The following is a 20255-nucleotide window of genomic DNA, read 5'->3' as shown; positions in this document are numbered from 1 at the left end:
AGTAAATACAGTTCGGCGCTACATCCGTAAGTGCAACTTAAAACTCTACTATGCAAAGCAAAACACCCAGAAACGCTGCCGGCTTCTCTTGGCCCAAGCTCATCTAAGATGGATTGATGCAAAGTGGAAAAGTGTTCTGTGGTCCAACGAGTCCACATTTCAAATTGTTTTGGGAAATTGTGGACGTCGTGCCCTCCGGCCAAAGAGGAAAAGAACCATCCGGACTGTTATGGACGCAAAGTTCAAAAGCCAGCATCTGTGATGGTATGGGGCTGTGTTAGTGCCAATGGCATGGGTAACTTACGCATCTGTGAAGGCACCATTAATGCTGAAAAGTACATACAGGTTTTGGAGAAACATATGCTGCCATCCAAGCAATGTCTTTTTCATGGATGCCCCTGCTTATTTCAGCAAGACAATGCCAAACCACATTCTGCACGTGTTACAACAGCGTGGCTTCGTAGTAAAAGAGTGCGGGTACTAGACTGGCCGGCCTGCAGTCCAGACCTGTCTCACATTGAAAATGTGTGGCGCATTATGAAGCGTAAAATACGACAACGGAGACCCCGGACTGTTGAAGAGCTGAAGCTGTGCATCAAGCAAGAATGGGAAATAATTCCACCTACAAAGCTTCAAGAATTAGTGTCATCAGTTCCCAAACGTTTATTGAATGTTGTGAAAAGAAAAGATGATGTAACACAGTGGTAAACATGACCCCAAATCATTGTATTTGGTTTTTATTTATGTTTAACACAATGTCCCAACTTCTTTGGAATTGGCGTTGCATAAGCCAATTTCAAATGTCAGTGTCTGTGTTTAAGTGCACTGCTAAATAAAAACAATAAAAAAAAATAAATAAAAATAATTCTGACTGTTTTAGTGTCGAGTCATATTATCCATCCATTTTCTGAGCCGCTTCTCCTCACTAGGGTCGCGGGCGTGCTGGAGCCTATCCCAGGTGCATTCGGGCAGGAGGCGGGGTACACTCTGAACTGGTTGCCAGCCAATCGCAGGGCACATACAAACAAACAACCATTTACACTCACAGTCACACCTACGGGCAATTTAGAGTCTCCAATTAATGCATGTTTTTGGGATGTGGGAGGAAACCGGAGAAAACCCACGCAGGCACGGGGAGAACATGCAAACTCCACACAGGCGGGGGGGGGGATTGAACCCCGCACCTCAGAACTGTGAGGCTGAGCTCTAACTAGTCGGCCACCGTGCCGCCCGAGTCATATTAGCCAAATAAAATAAATAAGTGTAATTCAGCGACTTGTTGATTGATCAAGTGCTGCCTCCGTGAAGGATGATGCAAGTGATAATTTTATTTACTCTTTTACACACTGCAGTAGAGGGGTTGGGGTGAACAGTCACTCAGTTTCAGGAAACAGGACCGCCCCCTCAAAACAGGCTGATTTCAGCGAGTGAAGAGTATGCTATAACTCTTGATCCTTGGGGTATTTAGATGAAACTTGTCACAGAAAACCTGGGTCCTTTAATAATCTGTCATTTGACAAACGGTACCACAATATCTGTGAAAATAAAAGTTTATTGTTCTGAATCTCTGAAGCAAGCTCTTTAGACGTTTATCAGTTTGAACATTAAATATCTTGTCTTTGTAGTGTATTCAATTAAATGCTTCAGAGGTTCTATTTTGCAATCCTGGTTCTATATTGTTAGATATATTTTAGTAGTTATCATTTATTTGCTTAGCTTGCATTAGTATTTTGCATTAGTAGCTTGCATTAGTATTTTGCATTAGTAGCTTGCATTAGTATTATGGACAATATTTAGATAGAAAGATGTCTCGCCTTCAAGAAGATGACTCAGCAACATTTGATGGAAGGGCGCCTTGACCAAGGACGTGATCGGATGTGGTCGGGGACGGGACAGGTGTCGTCTGGTCCTATGTTTTGTGTTGTGTCTTAATGCTTAGAACATTATGTCTTGTAGAACCCTCCTATTTTCAAATAAATGTAGGAGCGACGGGGGAGATTGTTTAGAGCGTGTTGAGAGGCTGTAACCTGAACAATCTCCCATGCGCCCTCCTCATGAGTAAAATGACCAACGTCTTCATTCCTTTTGTGTTTATTCATTATAATGTTTGGTGAGATAAATCCAACATTAAATATAGCACGATTCTACACCTCTGGGGTTCTCCACTTGTGGGGTTCTTTAGGGCTTCATTCCTGGTTCTTTAGAAAAGTGATCGTTCCATATAGGACCCATGATTCTATATAGCATCATAGATGTTAGGTAACTTCATGGTGTAAAAAGCCAGTTGTGTGTGTGTTTGAGAGTGAAAAGTCCTTCCATTTTCATGATGCTGTACTCACATGACAGGAAGCTTCTTGGTCTCCTTCTGAGAGGGGTTACAAGACATCTTGGCTACAATCATGAAAATTCCTCCGTTCATCTGGACGTAGGGACAGCAAGACATATAGTCACATACTGTATGTGCAGCCAGAGAAGAAGAAACTACTGTACATTTTTTTAAGAGAAATAATTGTTTAATATTTGACCAGAAAAAAAAGTGAGAATACGAAAATCGAAAACTTGCCAGTATGACGATGGCAATTGGACCAGCAAAGCTCCAGATGAGCTTGTCATAGATGGAGATCCAACAGAAGTCTGGGTTCCCATAACCTTCTGGATCCAAGCCCACAGCCAGACCTTCAAGAAAGAGACACAAGTAGAAATGGTCAACTAGCATTTCGTTTAGAAATAACATGCGTTCGTTCTGATTACTGTTCTGTAACATGCACTACAAATAGCAACTAAATTGCTCCATCTATCCAAATACAATCCTATTCTGTATGAGATACAATACAGGAGCAATTTTAAACGTTTTACGTTGTATGTAACATTGGTATTATTGCTATGTTTGGAGTGAACTGCACCACACTGGGAAAAAAAATCTTTCTGATATATTGGGCATCAGCTTCTCATCAATGGGGCACATGATTTCACATTTCATTTAATTGTGCATGCATAAGTTATTAAATAAAGGTAATTAAATTAGTTCTGAAGAGGGTGAGTGATGGTGGACTAATGAACAGAAGTGTTATTTACACCAACATGTGTTGATTTTATGACAACAGTAAGAACAGAAATACAACAATGGTTATGTATACATGGAGCTCTTTAGAGATAAATAAATATGACGGTGGAAGAATGCACCAAAAAGTCGTAGTGTTAATGCATTTTTGGTGTAAAGCTATTTTTCCCTTAGGTGCATGCAGTTTTTGATGATCACGGCTAGAAGAAACTAAACATACTGCAAGAAGACATGTTTTGTATATGTAGAGTGCTCAACAAAAAATGAGTCCAGCCATACAACAGATTTGTTAGAAAATAGTTATCTTTTTTTTAACCTGTCCTGTTCTGCTTGGTCATGCAAAATGGAGTTTCTTTATTCCTTTTATGCTGGAGCAGTTTTTCTCTGCAACAGTGGAGTTTTTTTATACTGCCACTGTGGTTCTTTGTATTATGATGGATATCTATTGAAATTTTCGGACAAAATGAGGTTTTAAAGGGGAATGACAGAAAATAAAAAGCAGAGGACACAGATAAAAATAAACAAGACAGGGCACTAGATTTAAGAAAAGCAAACAAAACAAAGTATTATATGAATACTGCAATAGCACACTGGATTCAAGTTTTACAGTATATGGGGCAGAGGTGCTAGAACCTGTGAGGGAAGAACAGGACAATGTAGGACAGGACAGGAAAGGAGTGGACGACAGCAGGACAAGTGTAGTGGAGACGGCTGTGCAACTGGAGTTTGGTGGGAGTGGGAGTGGCTATGTACATTCGAAACATCCGTAGAAATGGAGTGTTCAGAGGTGTTCTGCAATTGCGATGCCAGTACCATGGGGACGGAGGACCCCACCTCAACCAGCCAAAAAGGAGGGCGGGCCCAAGGGCCTACCCAAGAATGGCCCGGCTGACAAGACACCACCCACACCAAGGGATCCACCATATATATATATATATATATATATATATATATATATATATATATATATATATATATATATATGTGTGTGTGTGTGTTTGTGTGAGCAAATGAGTTTTGCGCAGAAAAATGTTTTTAGGCTTTTATAATGAATACATTGTATTTTGTAATGTTCCTCTAACTCACAACACTTCGATCATAGGCAAGTCTAGTCATTCCTTACATTCTGTAAATTGTTCTTGTGTCCATTGAGAAATTGATAACTCTTCAAAGGGGGTGTACTCATTTTATTTTATTTTTTTGGACCCTGCATATGTGTGACTGTGTGTGTCAGTGGCGGAAATTGATGGAAAGTAATTGGCAGATAGAGAGGGAGACCGAAATGACTTGCATTATGTGTCAAGGAAAAAAAAAAAATCTTCCTTGAGAGTATGTGTCAATTATCAGGTTTTGCCCTTATTATTGCTGAGCTAAAATGTCACAGAAGCGCATTGCATCCAAATGCCAATAGTATACCTTATCTACACAGACAGCTGCTGTAGGCGTGTACACGTGTAGGATATTGGCAATACACTGGCACTGATGTGTGAAAGGTGTGAGCTCACGATTTGACTGTCTTCATGTGGATGCAGTGGTCACTCTGCATTAGCCCAATCACACAAGCTCCATTTGAAAGCACGGTTTTCTTTCTGACATGCATTTTATAGTGCATACCAAGAAAAGTAACAATTGCATGTGCATAAAATAAACATTAAAATCCTTATGCTTTGTTGTTTTGGGTGATTTTCCTTAGTGGGTCTGTTATGATCATCCCCTTTTTTATCATTGAAACAGCCGTGACTGTCATATGATTTTTCATTGGCCTATGACAGTGATTCCCAATCACTGTGCTGCCACATTCGTGTGCTGTGGGAAATTATCTACTTTCCCTTAATTGGTCCAAAGAGATATTATTTTCTACAAATAGTTGTCCTGCGCCGGCACGGTGGTCGGCTGGTTAGCACATCTGCCTCACAGTTCTGGATACCCGCCTGTGTCGACTTTGCATGTTCTCCCCGTGCCTGGGTAGGTTTTCTCCAGGCTCTCTGGTTTCCTCCCAGATCCCAAAAACATGCGTGGTAGGTTGATTGGAGACTCTAAATTGCCTGTTGCTGTGAATGTGAGTGTGAATGGTTGTTTGTTTCTATGTGCCCTGCGATTGGCTGGCGACGGGTTCAGGGTGTACCCCGCCTCCCGCCCAAAGATAGCTGGGATAGGCTCCAGCAGCCTGCAACCCTAGTGAGGATAAGCGGTAAAGAAAATGGTTGGATAGATGGATGGTAGGATTCATAAAATTGCTATTGGAAGAAGACAAGTTACAAAAAAATTACATTTTACAAATAACTGTAGTTTTCCTGATATCTAAGCATATAAGTGCCTATTTCTCTTTTTATAAGCACAAAATAGCATGTTTCTATAACTGCCAAAACTCTAAATCTGTGCCTGAACATGTGTGTTACCAGTAATAATGGCAGGTACGCCCCAGCCGATGGCATAGTAGAACCTCATTGCCCCGAAGTTGATATTGCGTTGCTCAGTCTGCATGCGGTAGATGTGAAGTCCCTCCACAAACATCCAGGCAAATGTGGACATGAAGAAGTAATGCATGAGGATAGCCACCACCGTGCACAGGAACTGCAAGAGAATACGGAGAGAAGCAGGAGTGTGACTCAGAAGCAAGGCGAGACAGATGGCTCAGTTATGAAGGAATGGCAAAAAAAGGTGGAAGAAAAAGTTAGGTGAAGACGAAGCAGATAACAGTAAAGAGAAGATGGAATTGAGGTGAGCATACTCTTTCCAACGGATTTAGTGCTGGGCACATATCTTGGAAAGTGGCCAGCAACACTTCACTAGATGCGAACAAGGTCTGATTAAGATGACAGACATCAACAATTTTATTGCCACTAAACCACAGAGTTTACTGCTCATTGTTTTCCAATGTACAAGAAAGGCAGAAATTGCACAAATTCATATGCTGTAAATGTACTGTAATGATGTACGCACTAAATGGTGAAGAGATGCAAACACATACTATCTTAAATGTTTTACTGTCCTTTCAAATGGCGTCTGTTATTAATAACTGAACTGTAGCGACATTCCATGAATAAGCCATGTCGCATAATTTTCATCATATCTATTAACAACTGCCTAATGTGCATGGGAGATCGACATATTTTTTATTTATATTCATTTGTTAAATGCAAAAATCCAAGATTATTAGATTAATATATCCTCTTTAAAAGCACTCAGAACACTGCATAATGTTGTGTATCATTTTATAAATATTATTTTGGGACCAAACTGTTGTAGAACTGAATTTGTAAAATATACTGAACAGTTGACTTAATTATGTCATCATAATAATGAATAATGAATCTTTCTCATGTTATTAAGAAGCCGTGTCCAAATTTACGGCTATTTAATGATGAAAGGAGATGAGGCCTAACCTTCTACAAATAGGAAAAATGGGGGTAGTTTCTTCGGGCACAAACATGTCATCGTTATCATCACAGGCACGGACGCACACAGACACACATTCGCGTAAGACAAACTTAACAGTAGAAGTGAGAAATAGCAACATGACTATGAGCATGAACATGCTCTGTTAAGCATGATGCACAATGTACAATTGACATACAGTAGTAGTTCAGCTGGAGATAACCAGTCACAATGTACAGCCGACTATGAGGATGCACTTTAAATAATGAGATTTCATGCTGACTGAGCACATATGCGCAACACTTCATCTGTAAGAAATCAAGATACAGTATACCTCGACACACACACAAATGCATAGATGAGATTAATAAAATGACATGAGAAGTAGCCAGGATGGAGGATAGAAAATACAGCGCAGAACAAATGGTACTGGATGTACAAAAAAAAAAGGAGGAATTTAGAATCAAACAGCAAAATCAACAATGTACTTTTTTTAAAGCTAGGCGATTTAGGCTGGGAGTGATATCATCCATCCATCCATCCATCCATTTTCGGTACCGCTTATCCTACTAGGGTTGCGGGTGTGCTGGAGACTATCCCAGGTATCTTCAGGCGAGAGGCGGGGTATACCCTGAACTGGTCACCAGCCAATCGCAGGGCTCATATAAACATACAACCATTTGCACTCACATTCAAACCTACGGGCAATTTAGAGTCCTCAATCAACCTACCACGCACATCTTTGGGATGTGGGAGGAAATCGGAGTGCCCGGAGAAAACCCACACAGGCACGGGGAGAACATGCCAACTTCACACAGGCCAAGCCGGGATTTGAACCCCGGTCCTCAGAACTGTGAGGCAGACGTGCTAACCAGTCGTCCACCATGCCGCCGATTGATATCATAATAATGCATTTTACAAGAATACATGTACAGTTTGCAGAGTATCTTCCCAAGACGTTTGGACCAAGTGGCATCTTGGGGGAAAACAGAGGCAGCTAGCAGTCTGGTTAAGAAGACATTTTAACAGAATTAAACATGTAGGTCTATTCATTAAGGGCCATATTCTTCCGTTGGTGTGTACGTGCGTGGATTCTTCCGTATATAACTTCTGACACGCGCATGCGTACCGGGCGAATATGTGCGCAACCTCCGGCGTGACTCACTGAAGTCTGGGCGGGGGGGGGGGGTGGGGTTAACAAACAAATCCATTTGGAAAAAATATCAACACTTTAAATGTGAAATTAACCCCTGTAGCGGATCCGGAAGTTAGGCGTCGCTAGTGAGATGTGAGCACTGCCCGTCTAACAGGCTACTTTGAAGGAGCATGTGTTTTTGTATTCTCTATTAAATACATAATGTACAATAATTGCAATTTAATTAGAATACTGTGTTTATGAGTGAAGGCATGTTTGGAAGGCCAGCAATCGGGCCTTCTATAGGAAAGCGAGTGAGTCAGCTGTTGATCAGCATTGCCCAGCAACCATGCTAGCGCCACACGTGGGCGCATCTTTTAAACGGATTTCAGATCAAATAAAAACAAATGATTCAAAAATTTAACAACCCATCACACCATTAAGATGACTGTAATAGTTGTGAGTGGCGCTTTCAGACAAGAATTGTCTGCCGCCATGCAAGTTTTGAAACGAAAATGCCCCTCGCAGATGCGTGAAAAATAGTCTGCTGGCGCTGAATTTGTCTTGACCAACTAAAATGAAATAATATGTCAATGTTCTGCCGTCAATCAGCATAATGTGGTAGGGACACATTACGGCCGTTGGGTAGTCAGTGAGCATATTTGAGCAAAGTGTGCCCCGCACACCTTGCTCAAGCCTCCATCACCAGCTAATGGAGGCTTGGAGCATGGGAGTGAATGAAAACATGCAATATGATGTTTCACCTTCCCGGGGTGCTAGACTTAGTACAGCCTCTGGTGTGCAGATGAGGAAACGCTCTTAAATCTTTGGCAGAATGCCTGCTTTGCCAGATGTGAGCAGGAACGCCCACACTTCAGGGTTACTCCACCCAGAGTGTGTAATTGGCAAGAAGGGTGCACCAATGATTGAATTAGTGGACGGTGGAATGGGTGCAGTCATATGGAAAACATGCCCCTAAAAGACGTGCAAAGAAAATCTGTTTATCATTTGTTTTTTCGATTTTCATTAGGCAATCAAAAATCAAAACATGAAAAAGTGCCTGATTATTCTGTTATCTGTTTTAATAATCTAACACAAAAAATGAAAATAAATAAATAAATAAAAAATATGAAATTGAAATAAAGGCCACATGACTGAGTTTAATTTTAATATTTAACTAGTTGTGTTTACGTGACCCGGAAACTTGGTAAAAATGAATGACTCAGATTGAACAACTGTTCTTACTCTTACTGAGTGACAAGTGAAACATGTCATGCTAGCACTATGTACTTTATTCATGTAATGGATGATTGAATTGGCCCCGAGTGAATGTGACAGACATGCCATTTGCCAGTGATTTTTCTCTTAGGCTCTTTTATAGGCTGATTTGTGAAACAAACCAACTGGCGAGTCAATTTAGGACTGATGCCAAAGTTTACAAGAATCACAACGCAAATGTAAAAATGCAAACAGAAATGTTTCCACATATTTCGCATTTACTGCCTATATACAACATTTAAAGTGTGATTACATGTTTAGCTGATGAAGATAACAAAATAGAGGGAGTGTAAAAAAGGTTTCTTGACGCAAAATGGGTGGTAGAAATTCAAGTACCAACCTGTTGTTCAGTCTGATTGATGCCCAGCAGAAACACAAGCTCTGACAAAAACATGGCCGCCGCCATATTGGAATGGATGCTCCTGGTGTTGGACTTGAGGCCTCGGAGGCAGGAGAGCACCAAGACGGTGAGGAGCAAAGCCAGCATGGACAGCACCAGAGAGGAATAGGTGATCAGGGCGAGCGTCTCCAGATCACCCTCCAACTGCTGCTTGTGAAAGAAATAAAAAAAGGAATCATGGGTTAGATTTCTAGTCGTGAGAAGGCTGACTGGAGCTAGCTGAAATCTGAGGTTTGAAGTTATTGAAAAAGCTGAAAATCTTGGTGAGAAGAATTCCAACTAGAAAGACAACTAGTTCACTAGGCATCTCCTGGATTTACACATGTACAGCAATACATACAAATTGATGAATTACAGTGGAGATTGTTAGTTATCGGGTGGAGAAGGTTACATTACAGTATAAAGCCTTTGACCCTTGGACAGTAGGACAAATTATCAATGACCAAGTCAACTCTTAAAGAAGTAGATGTTAGGATCGCAAATACTAGTACAAGCAAACAACGTAAATGTTTTCCAACATTTATGACCTGTAATCTGCACACAAAAATACAATTTCAAAATGTTATTGTAAAACAATAACCAAATGGCACAGGGTCCGCCAGCTTTAACTGTTGCTCCTAAGCCTTGCCTGCAGCGACACCATCTGAATGAGACAAACAAGTGTGTACATATCACAAACCTCTCTTTGTGAACTGTCCATCAGGACTCCAAAGGTGCCTAACCTTTGACACTGACAGCGGACATGTGAGATGTTCCTGTATACCACCATACAGTCTCTCACTGTCCAACAGCCTCCAATCTCACACCTGCAGGGCCACACAAAGAAACATATCTGCATAAGTAAGAGAAGATTATTTTATTACCCCAATAATTCAAGTAGCTAAAATACTACAACCCCAATTCCAATGAAGTTGGGACGTTGTGTTAAACAAATAAAAACAGAATACAATGATTTGCAAATCATGTTCAACCTATATTTAAGTGAATTGACTACAAAACAAGATATTTAATGTTCAAACTGATCAATTTTATTGTTTTTAGCAAATAATCTGATTCTGATTCTGCTAATCATTTACTTAGAATTTTATGGCTGTAAGACGTTCCAAAAAAGCTGGGACAGGGTCATGTTTACCACTGTGTTACATCATCTTTTCTTTTAACAACATTCAATAAACTGTTTGGGAACTGATGACACTAATTGTTGAAGCTTTGTAGGTGGAATTCTTTCCCATTCTTGCTTGATGTACAGCTTCAACTGTTCAACAGTCCGGGGTCTCCGTTGTCGTATTTTACGCTTCATAATGCGCCACACATTTTCAATGGGAGACAGGTCTGGACTGCAGGCAGGCCAGTCTAATATTATCTTTATTGCTTGTCTAGATTATGTGATGTGAAGTGTATCGGCTCTTTACTGAATATCCTTACAGTGAAACTTCGCAAATTTCTGGATTGGCATTCACAAATTCACATTGGTATCTTCCATTATTTGGAGGAAAACTTCAGGGGGTCACCAACATGATGCCCACGGGCACCAGATAGCCCCCAAGGACCACATGAGTAGCCTGCAGGCCTGTTCCAAAAATTGTTCTCCAGTGATGGGACATTGTGATTCCTAGGAATGTTATCATTCTAAAATGTAAACACTTTCAGAGATGTATAAAAATAAAGAGTTGCATACGAATATTTGTTTCCTAACTTGGAAAATCATTGTTGATCATTATTATTATAAATTATTTACATGTTCAAAGATGAATATCATTCATTATTAATCATAACATATAATGAAAATTTGAGCAAATTTGTTATTTCAAAAGTATGTGTCAAATAGGTAGCCCTCTATTATTAATTAATTAATCAGTACCCTAAAAGTAGCTCTCAGTTTTAAAAAGGTTGGTAACACCTGGTCTACATTATCAATGATATTTATTGTACTGTAGCGTCTCTTTAATTAAGATAGCGTACGGTTACTGTTGGCCATAAACACGCCCCGAACAAATCCAACTAGTTGTCCGATCACCCAGATTTCCACTCAAAAAAAATTCCATGGTGGAAGCAGAAAATACAATCTATTGGCTCTCCTGCCCCTGACTCGCTCAACCAAATCTAACAGCAGCTGTGTTAGATTTGTGGTTGACAAAAATCAATCATGCAAGTGACTCACTGTGACAAACCCTTATGGGACAAGCCGAAGGTCGCAACAACATACACATTTTGTTTTAGCCTCATCCACAAATGACCCAGACCATCAGCTCATTTTATAAATCAAATGTGGGCTTTGAGCACAGTTTTCCAACCCCCTACTCTAAAGGATTAAGACTGATTATATGAATTAACTAAATTATACAAACAACATAATTGTGTACTCACTGGCTGCTGTGGTTCCACTGCACACACAGTGGCTTACTGCGATTGGCGGTTTCCAGTAGTTTAAACTCCAGCAGAATGGGCTGGTCCAAATGTCCCCCCACAAAGGTTTGATTGTTGTATACAGAGATAGTGACCACTGGGGAGTTCATGACTGGGTGTCTGGGAAGTCTGGAACCAGTGCAGACAGTATGTTGGGTTATAAGCCTCTTTTCAGCCTTTACTTTTAGATGCCATTCATGTAATGATACTGTATAGTTTCTCTCTGCACTCTGTGGCAAGCGCTCCTGCTTCTTGAGCTTCAGACAGAACAACACTACTACATTTTTTAGTGTTGTTACCATGATCACAAACTCATAGCAAATGCTAGTAGCATACCCTATTGATGTCGAGAGTAACATTAGTGATGCATTCGACTACTGTCAATAAATTAGCAAGTAACGTTTATATTTTCACAGACACAGTTCTTTACAGGGATATGTATAAATAGCAGTCAGCTAAATGGAAACACAGAATACCAAAAATAAAATGTATGAAAAATTTAACCTCTCTAAGAAAGTGGTCTTAAGGTCGTTTTAAGGTAGTCAAACTGACTCAATGAGCATTAAATTAAAACATTCAATTAGAACATTTCAGTCTCGTTCATTAAGCAGAAAAGTCCAGAAGAGACTGCTTGTGAAACTTCTCACCTCACTCCTCGTCTGTCAGTGTGATACTTGGGTGGGAGTGCTCCACCCAGACTTCGGTAGATAAGCAAAATGACAATGGTGATGGGCGGTTCAGGTGCTGCAAGTGTGCGCCGGGCTGCAGTGTACTCTCCTGTCTGATTGGCTGAGAAGCTGACTGCCGCTTGAACAGCATTAAGAGGAGGGACATCTGAGAGGGAGAACTCTGTGTTACTATGTTCAACTCTTTCTTGCGTTTAAATTGTTTTTGTTGATGTATTCTCACGTTCTTTCTCAGTGCGCTCCTTCTCCTTCCAGTTGTGTTGCTGTTGTCGTTGTGGGACCAGGGCGGCAGGGGGCAGAATCACATGCGTGTAGGGATCCCACACGGACTGACTACGAAACAGTGTAGTATGGTATCGTGGGAAACGTCGCCGCACGTGGGTGTGGTTCTCCACCCGATCCAGATTCATGACTAAAGTGCAGAGAGAATAAAAACAACAAGGATTACAAACCAGATTCCTTATGTATGAGGCAAAAGCAAGATCACACACAGTAAATGCTTTTGCATTTGTGATAAGATAAAGAGGATGAGAGTATCTAATATCACAAATACATTTTGACAGCGAAACAGCAAAAACGTTTAAAAAAGAAAATTGCTGGTTCCTCCAACCCTTGATAAGATGGGTAGCCAAAGGCATGTTTTTGAGGTTCCTAAGACATGTTTCCAGTTCTTCCATGCAATAATTATTGCCTGCGATAGAGTTTGAATCAGGTGAACCTTGGATTTCCACTGTTTTGTGTTGTTCCCATTCAAAAAAAATTAATTCAAACAATTCTCTGTTGACCAATAAACAGAAAGCAGTATATGTATCTCCAACCTCTACGTGTGTACAGACGCCCGCAATAATACAATCAGAATCAGAATCAGAATCATCTTTATTTGCCAAGTATGTCCAAAACACACAAGGAATTTGTCTCCGGTAGTTGGAGCCGCTCAAGTACCACAGACAGTCAATTTACAGAACACGTTTGGAGACATAAAGACATTGACAAAAAACAATTGTGCAAAAAGATGCAGAGTCCTCTAGCACTTAGAGCAGTGCGAATGACTAATATTGTAATAGTCCGGTGCAATGACCATTGTGCAAAGGGCGCTGAGACTTCAAGGAGTGTATGCGGTTTAAAGTGACGAGTAGTGCGATCATCTGGGACAATGTTGGTTGTGCAAATGTTACAGATACTCCTCAATCAGTGTGCAAATGGAGCAGATCGTACTCTGGCATGAGTGGCCAGTATATGCAAATAGTGCAGCATGGCGAGACAACTACAGTGAGTGCACGAGTAATACATAATTGACCCCACAGAAATGTGACAACGAACTCAAGTCAAAAAATTGCCAGCTTGTTGTAATGGAATTATAGGTTAGGTGTTTAAGAAGTTGATCGCAAGAGGGAAGAAGCTGTTGGAATGTCTACTAGTTCTAGTTTGCGTTGATCGGTAGCGCCTAACTGAGGGAAAGAGCTGGAAGAGCTGGTGACCGGGGTGCGGAGGGTCCGAGAGGATTTTGCATGCCCTTGTCTTAGTTCTGGCAGCGGGCAAGTCCTCAATGGTGGGCAGAGGGGTACCGACAATCCTTTCAGCAGTTTTGATTGTCCGTTGCAGTCGGAGTTTGTCCTTTTTTTTTAGCAGCACCAAACCAGACTGTGATGGAAGAACACAGGACTGATTCGATGACCGCTGTGTAGAACTGTCTCAGCAGCTCCGGTGGCAGGCCGTGCTTTCTCAGAAGCCGCAGGAAGTACATCCTCTGCTGGGCCTTTTTGAGGACGGAGTTGATGTTGGTCGCCCACTTCAGGTCCTGAGAGATTGTAATTCCCAGGAACTTGATGGTCTCGACGGTTGACACTAGCCTGACCTGCTGTGTCCTGCCCGTCAGAAAGCTGTAAATCCACTGGCAGATGGCAGGTGAGACGCTGAGCTGGAGAAGCTTGGTTGAAAGGAGTTCAGGGATGATGGTGTTGAACGCTAAGCTGAACTCCTCGAACAGGATCCTCGCGTAGGTCCCTGCACTGTCGAGGTGTTTTAGGATGAAGTGCAGTCCCATGTTGACTGCATCATCCGCAGACCTGTTCGCTTGGTAGGCAAACTGCAGGGGGTCCAGCAGGGGACCTGTGACACTCTTGAGGTGGTCCAGCACGAGACGTTCAAAGGACTTTATGACCACAGATGTCAAAGCGACAGGCCTGTAGTCATTCAGACCCGAGATTGCAGGTTTCTTGGGGACTGGAATGATGGTGGAGCGTTTGATACAGGATGGAACTTCGCACATTTCCAAAGATCTGTTGAAGATCTGAGTGAAGACTGGAGCGAGCTGGTCCTCGCAGACTTTGAGGCAGGATGGGGACACATGGTCCGGGCCTGCCGCTTTGTTAATCTTCTGTTGTTTGAAGATGCGTCTCAGATCCTGTTCATGGATGGTTAACGCAGAAGTCAGATGTGTGGTTGTGGTCGCGGGTGCGACCGGGTGGGTGTGTGGTGTGAAAGTGTCCTTTTCAAATCTGCAGTAGAAGGTATTCAAGTCGTTGGCTAGTGTGCTATTGTTCTCAGCTTGGGGGGATCGTCGCTTGTAATCAGTCAGCGATTGGAATGCACGCCAGACTGATTTAGAGTCGTTTGCGCTAAACTGTTTTTCCAACTTTGCTGCATAGATCCTCTTTGCAATGTTAATTTCTTTAGTAAGCTGGTTTCTAGCTCGATTATACAGGGCCCTGTCCCCGCTCTGATATGCGTCCTCCTTAGCTTGGCGAAGCTGCTTATGTTTAGCAGTGAACCACGGCTTGTTGTTGTTGAATGTGTGAAATTATTTTGTTGGTACACAAACCTCTTCACAGAAACTGATATAGGATGTGACACTGTCCATATATTCATCCAGGCTGCCAGCTGAATTTTCAAAGACACTCCAGTCTGTGCAGTCTAAACAGCTTTGAGGTTCCATCTTGGCTTCATTCGTCCACTTTTTGACTGTTTTCACTGTAGGGTTCGCACATTTAAGTTCTTGCCTGTACGTCGGTATTAAATGAATTAAGCAGTGATCAGACGAGCCCAGGGCTGCACGAGGTATAGCACGGTATGCGTTTTTTACCGTAGTGTAGCAGTGGTCGAAAGTATTATTTTCCCTGGTAGGACAGTCGATGTGCTGCTTGTATTTAGGCAGTTCGTGGTTGAGTTTAGCTTTGTTAAAGGAAGTAGAGTGGCTTGGGTTGGATTAACATGATAGTTAACATTCACTGCCCGTTGTTTGATGCTTTCTTGTAGGCTATTTAAGTTCAACAGTATTTTGAGTGTTTTCCAAAGTGGATGGAAATATAGGGAAAAAAGTAAAAGACAGAAAATGAGTCAAATCAGAGGACATTTCCTTCCATTCAAAAAGACAAAGTTGTTTTGTTCTTCAAAGGAGGTTTTTTTAGAAATTGGATACTGTACTAGAAAAAAATAAAATAAATCAGTGTTTGTAGCTTTGCACTAACTGAAGATGACATGAGTTGTCATTGCTGTCAGAGCTATTCCTTGACTTGCACAGTAATTTCATACTTTATTCTCCATCAGTTTCTCTTTCTATGACAGGCCACGTGACGATGTGCATTTGGCAGCTTTAAGTCGAAATGCAGGACAGTGCTAAAACTCCTCAGGCGTTGTACATGTTCTGGACGCATCCGTTCCTGTGTGTGTGTGTGTGCATGTTTGTATGTGTTCTGTGCATGACATCCATCTCTGTGCTGCTGCCAGCTCTTATCATTTGCATCCCTGCTGTAAAAGGATTCATTCTCGTGCATTACATCGCAGATCATCTGAGATGATTTAAATCAGATGCTGTAGTCATTATTATCATGTTTGACGGATACTTAGCTGAATCATGTCTGTATGTGTATCACTCTCAACTCACCAATATTGGGAGCCACCAGTGCCACAGGGTTGAGGTAGGTGAGCTTCATGTTTTGGGCCAGATTCTGCGTATACTGTTCCAGCAACTCCGACAGTTCAGCTGGACCGCTGAGAATGTGACTCTGACCCTGGGTAAGGGCACGCCAAAGACCCTCGGTTCCAGGACCTAACAGCACACTGCAGCCACGCAGGATGTTCTGGAAGAAGTTGAAGGAGTACATTTTGGTGCAAAAATTAGAATAAATAGCAACAAAGCATTGTGCGTTTCTTAAAGGAAACTTAAACCCATTATCTTATGTCAGGCATGCTTTAGAAAACAAAGAAATGCAAATAATAGCAAGGAAGAAGGACAAAAATATTTTCTGTAAAAGGAATCTATAAGAGAGCCTTTGTCTGGAATTTTTGATCATTCTGTTTGTCGTTTATATATGATCAGAGAGCAAGGGGGCTGTGGGGTTGGGGGGGATTTCTGATTCTGCTCCAGATCTAATAAAGTACTGGAGCATCATGATGCTCAGGGGAGAAGACAGTAAATGCAGAGTGCATTGGAAGAGGAAAGCAATGAACTGTAAAAGAAAGAAAAAGGTTGGCTGAATCTATTTGCAAAGGCATTGACAAGTAAGAAATCGTGACATAAAACAAAGAACTAAGGCTACAGTATGTCCACACACATACAAAAAAATTAATAAAACCTCAATCAACAAGTTGTATTTCAAATAAATCTCTGGACACAACAAAATCCGTTTTCAGGATATCAACGCATTAAGCCCTAACCTCATGTCATGTTATCTAAACAAAACACAAAAATAATACCTCCCATAACCTGGAATTAAGAATGAATATTTCTGCTTACAAAGCTGTAAGTACAAATTACTTTTAATCATACAGTATATTTGAAAGTGTCACATTTGAAAATGATTGTATGATAGCATGTATTAACTCAGATGAAAATCTGACATGGATATTCATTTCACTCACTATGGTATTTCATTTAAGATGGCACCGGGTTGCCATGACAACTGTATATGTCTCCTATTGCTCATACAAGGTAATGAAAACTACTTGGAGCATGATGCCCAAATGCCACAAATCCCAAAACTAGCAATAAAATCTCTTATTATTATGTTGGTATCCTTCTTCCATTTATTTGGAGGAGTGACAATGTATTCAAAATATCCCACAAGTGTCTATTAAGCGGATAAACAGGAGATTATTTTTTATTTAAGAGTCCTCCTTAAAAAAAGCACAATTTCCTGTTCCAAAAGCTATAAACTAGAATGTGTGCTTTCTGCGCGAGTAGAAGAGTGAGAGGGAAAATATTTTAATGATTATTGGCATTATGAGTGTAGGATACATAACACATACATAAGACATAAAAAACAAGTGGTGGAGAAAATACGTACGCGTAAATGCATTTGAAAACCATGGAAATTCCACTTTTAAAAGGTCAGCATTCCTAAATTAGGATTCCATCCACTAATTACAAACAGACCAGATGATAATACTGGTATTACTTCCCCAACCATGACAGTTTCTATAGCAACCCATCTTTAGCGGTATAACAATGACCGAGCTCCTGTCAACAGCACAGGGTGTAGCCACACCTGCAAGTGGAAGAGGACAACTAAAAACTCTCCCTTGCTGGGATCTTCCAAGGGCCAAATGCAAAACTTGAAAATGAAATCATCCCTCTCTGCATTGATGAGGTGAAGCTGTACACAAAACACAACAATCATTGAGACAAACAGGAGGAAGCTGAATACTCCTAGAACTGTTGCATGACTGGAATGCGTGTTAGCGTTTACCCACTTCCTCATCATATCAGGTAAAATGAGACTCCGCAATACGGGGGTTGACATTTGCAATCTTACTTGAGCTACTATTTCTGCATTGCCATAGCAACATTGCCTGCTAGTCTTGAGCTTCCATAGCCATACTGTATATCAAGCCTAAGCACTGTTGCATGTGTGGCTATAATATAAAGGTTTACTGTAATCATGTAAACATGAAACTATGAATAGCATGACAGTAATCCTTTTGTGAAGCTAAAATTGCAGACAATTGATTGCATTTGCATGGATTAGAGATGGTGGCTTTAATCTACTGTACTGTATGTAGTTCATGATACAATCAGATTGGGATACAATTGTCACGGTTCACAGTGCCAGTTGGCATAACTGGCACTGTGGCAGTGCTGAATCTCATACGTAACACGTTTACGTTTTCACACATAAAAGCGACTTGTTGTGACTACTCTTTTTGACGGATACAGAATGATATATTAATATCAGATTTGAAAGAGTAAATTGGTGCAATAAATGATAGATATTCATTGATTGTATTCAAGGATACTTAATAGTCTTAGGAAGTAATATAATAATCTATATATAACAAAATCTCAAATGTAATTAAGCTACATACAGTATCTCAATGCAAGATTTAGGATCGTCAGTCACTATAAGAGAAAAGTGAAAACAAAGCCACTATTAATTTTCATCTGGATCTTCTAAAGTAGTGTATTTTCTCCCTTCTTCCTGAGCTCAGCCAAACAAAGCACATAACTTGGCTTGATGAGAAAATATTTTGTTTTGGAGGCACAACAGCATATTGACACTGTCATGATTTCTCCACTTTCAATGTAATCCTATTATCAAACAAACAACATCAAAATATTCCGATCCAAGCTTTGAGCATGTAATATAATTATAGGATAGACAGTTTGTGTTCAATCTCGATGTTCTGTAGAGAAGAACTAATCATTTGAGCCATACCTGGCTCAAGGAATGACGATAGGCTACAGCATACATACATTGCATACCAGGTCTATTTAATTCGAGTAAGTTTGTTTGTGCTCAGACTCTTAGCTCTTGTCAAAGAAGATTATTGCCACCTTTTTTCAATGCACTTTCATTCACCTCTCGTGCTCATTTACCTCTCTGTATTCTTATTTTCACAGCTACATATCCTGTACGGACTCTCGCTGCTAACCCTGAAATCATCATCAAAGTGAATTTGCCCTTTTGTCTGCCTAAAATTTAACAATAGCTTGAAATCTTCTACCTCATTAAAGTGTGCATCCTGAGTGGCGGTGAGTCCGAAGCCACTTTGTAGGGTCTCGAAGGTGAGGAGGCGTGACAGCAGTCGCTCTGCGATGAGCAAATCGTTACCATAGAGGCGGCCGGTCGCTTCAGTCACATCACGGAGCTGGTGTGCGAGCTTCTTCTCCATGATTGTGTTCAGCTCTGTCTCATTGCGTTCAAGTGAATCCAGCTGGATGAAAACAAATAAATATGGCGATGTAATGTTCTGTGAAAACAACTACAATTCAACCCTAAATATCTTATGATTGCATGTATTCTGTATGCTGAGTGCTACTTGTCAACATACAGCAAGCATTGAGCTCCACAAATGGAGGGGAGGTGCAGTTGTAAAGGTCTGGCTCCATCCAGCCTCTCTCAACATCACAGTGTCTGATGGCAGCCCCTGCAAGCAAGCAAACAAAACACACACTCACACACACATTTTTGTTTTTGTTGTTGCTCTTGAAGCACCATTCCAAAAAGTCTGGACTGAATGGAGATGAGTGTGGACTCACCCACAGAACCTTTGGGGCAGGGCACTGCAGCAGGCAGGTTGAACTTGGTCCGTGGCCACCAGATTCCCTGAGTAATGGTTTTTGGGCAGCCATCATAAATGACTGAAAGACAGCGAGAGCAAAGCATGAAGTAGTCACGAATGACGCGGCAAGGGTGTTTTGTTTTACATTCAGAGAAGTGTGGAAGATGAAGACCTATGGACCAGTGATAATAATTTAAAAGACAGATACTGTATCTTAAAATATGGGAATAAAAATAGAGGTATGAGTCTATGGTATCAGACAGTTGGACATACTGTTTTGTAATTGGACTAGTCAAACTACATAAAAACACAGAAAAGCCAAGTGACAAATATTGACTTGTTTCAGAACCATGGGTAGTGCTGCAATTCACAGGTTGCGCCGCTGATATTGTGTGCTGCCTTTTTCATACA

The 20255-nt window shown here is 41.0% G+C and overlaps 1 protein-coding gene across 1 annotated transcript in view; it reads right to left on the bottom strand.

Moving 5' to 3' along the window:
• Nucleotides 1-20255, bottom strand: part of celsr3 (cadherin, EGF LAG seven-pass G-type receptor 3) — a 95469-nt gene that overhangs the window by 12759 nt on the left and 62455 nt on the right. Inside the window, 12 exon segments of the mRNA XM_061680447.1 lie at nt 2340-2419; nt 2564-2676; nt 5461-5635; nt 9193-9399; nt 9932-10058; nt 11620-11787; nt 12306-12492; nt 12568-12756; nt 16228-16423; nt 19287-19496; nt 19621-19709; nt 19822-19923. Of these exon segments, the coding sequence (XP_061536431.1) occupies nt 2340-2419; nt 2564-2676; nt 5461-5635; nt 9193-9399; nt 9932-10058; nt 11620-11787; nt 12306-12492; nt 12568-12756; nt 16228-16423; nt 19287-19496; nt 19621-19709; nt 19822-19923 (1843 nt within the window).

The sequence above is a fragment of the Phycodurus eques genome, chromosome 1 (assembly GCF_024500275.1).
Source record: "Phycodurus eques isolate BA_2022a chromosome 1, UOR_Pequ_1.1, whole genome shotgun sequence".
In the NCBI taxonomy this organism is placed as follows: domain Eukaryota; kingdom Metazoa; phylum Chordata; class Actinopteri; order Syngnathiformes; family Syngnathidae; genus Phycodurus; species Phycodurus eques.
Note: the sequence above shows the minus strand (reverse complement) of the source record. Positions and strands in the feature narration are given on the sequence as shown.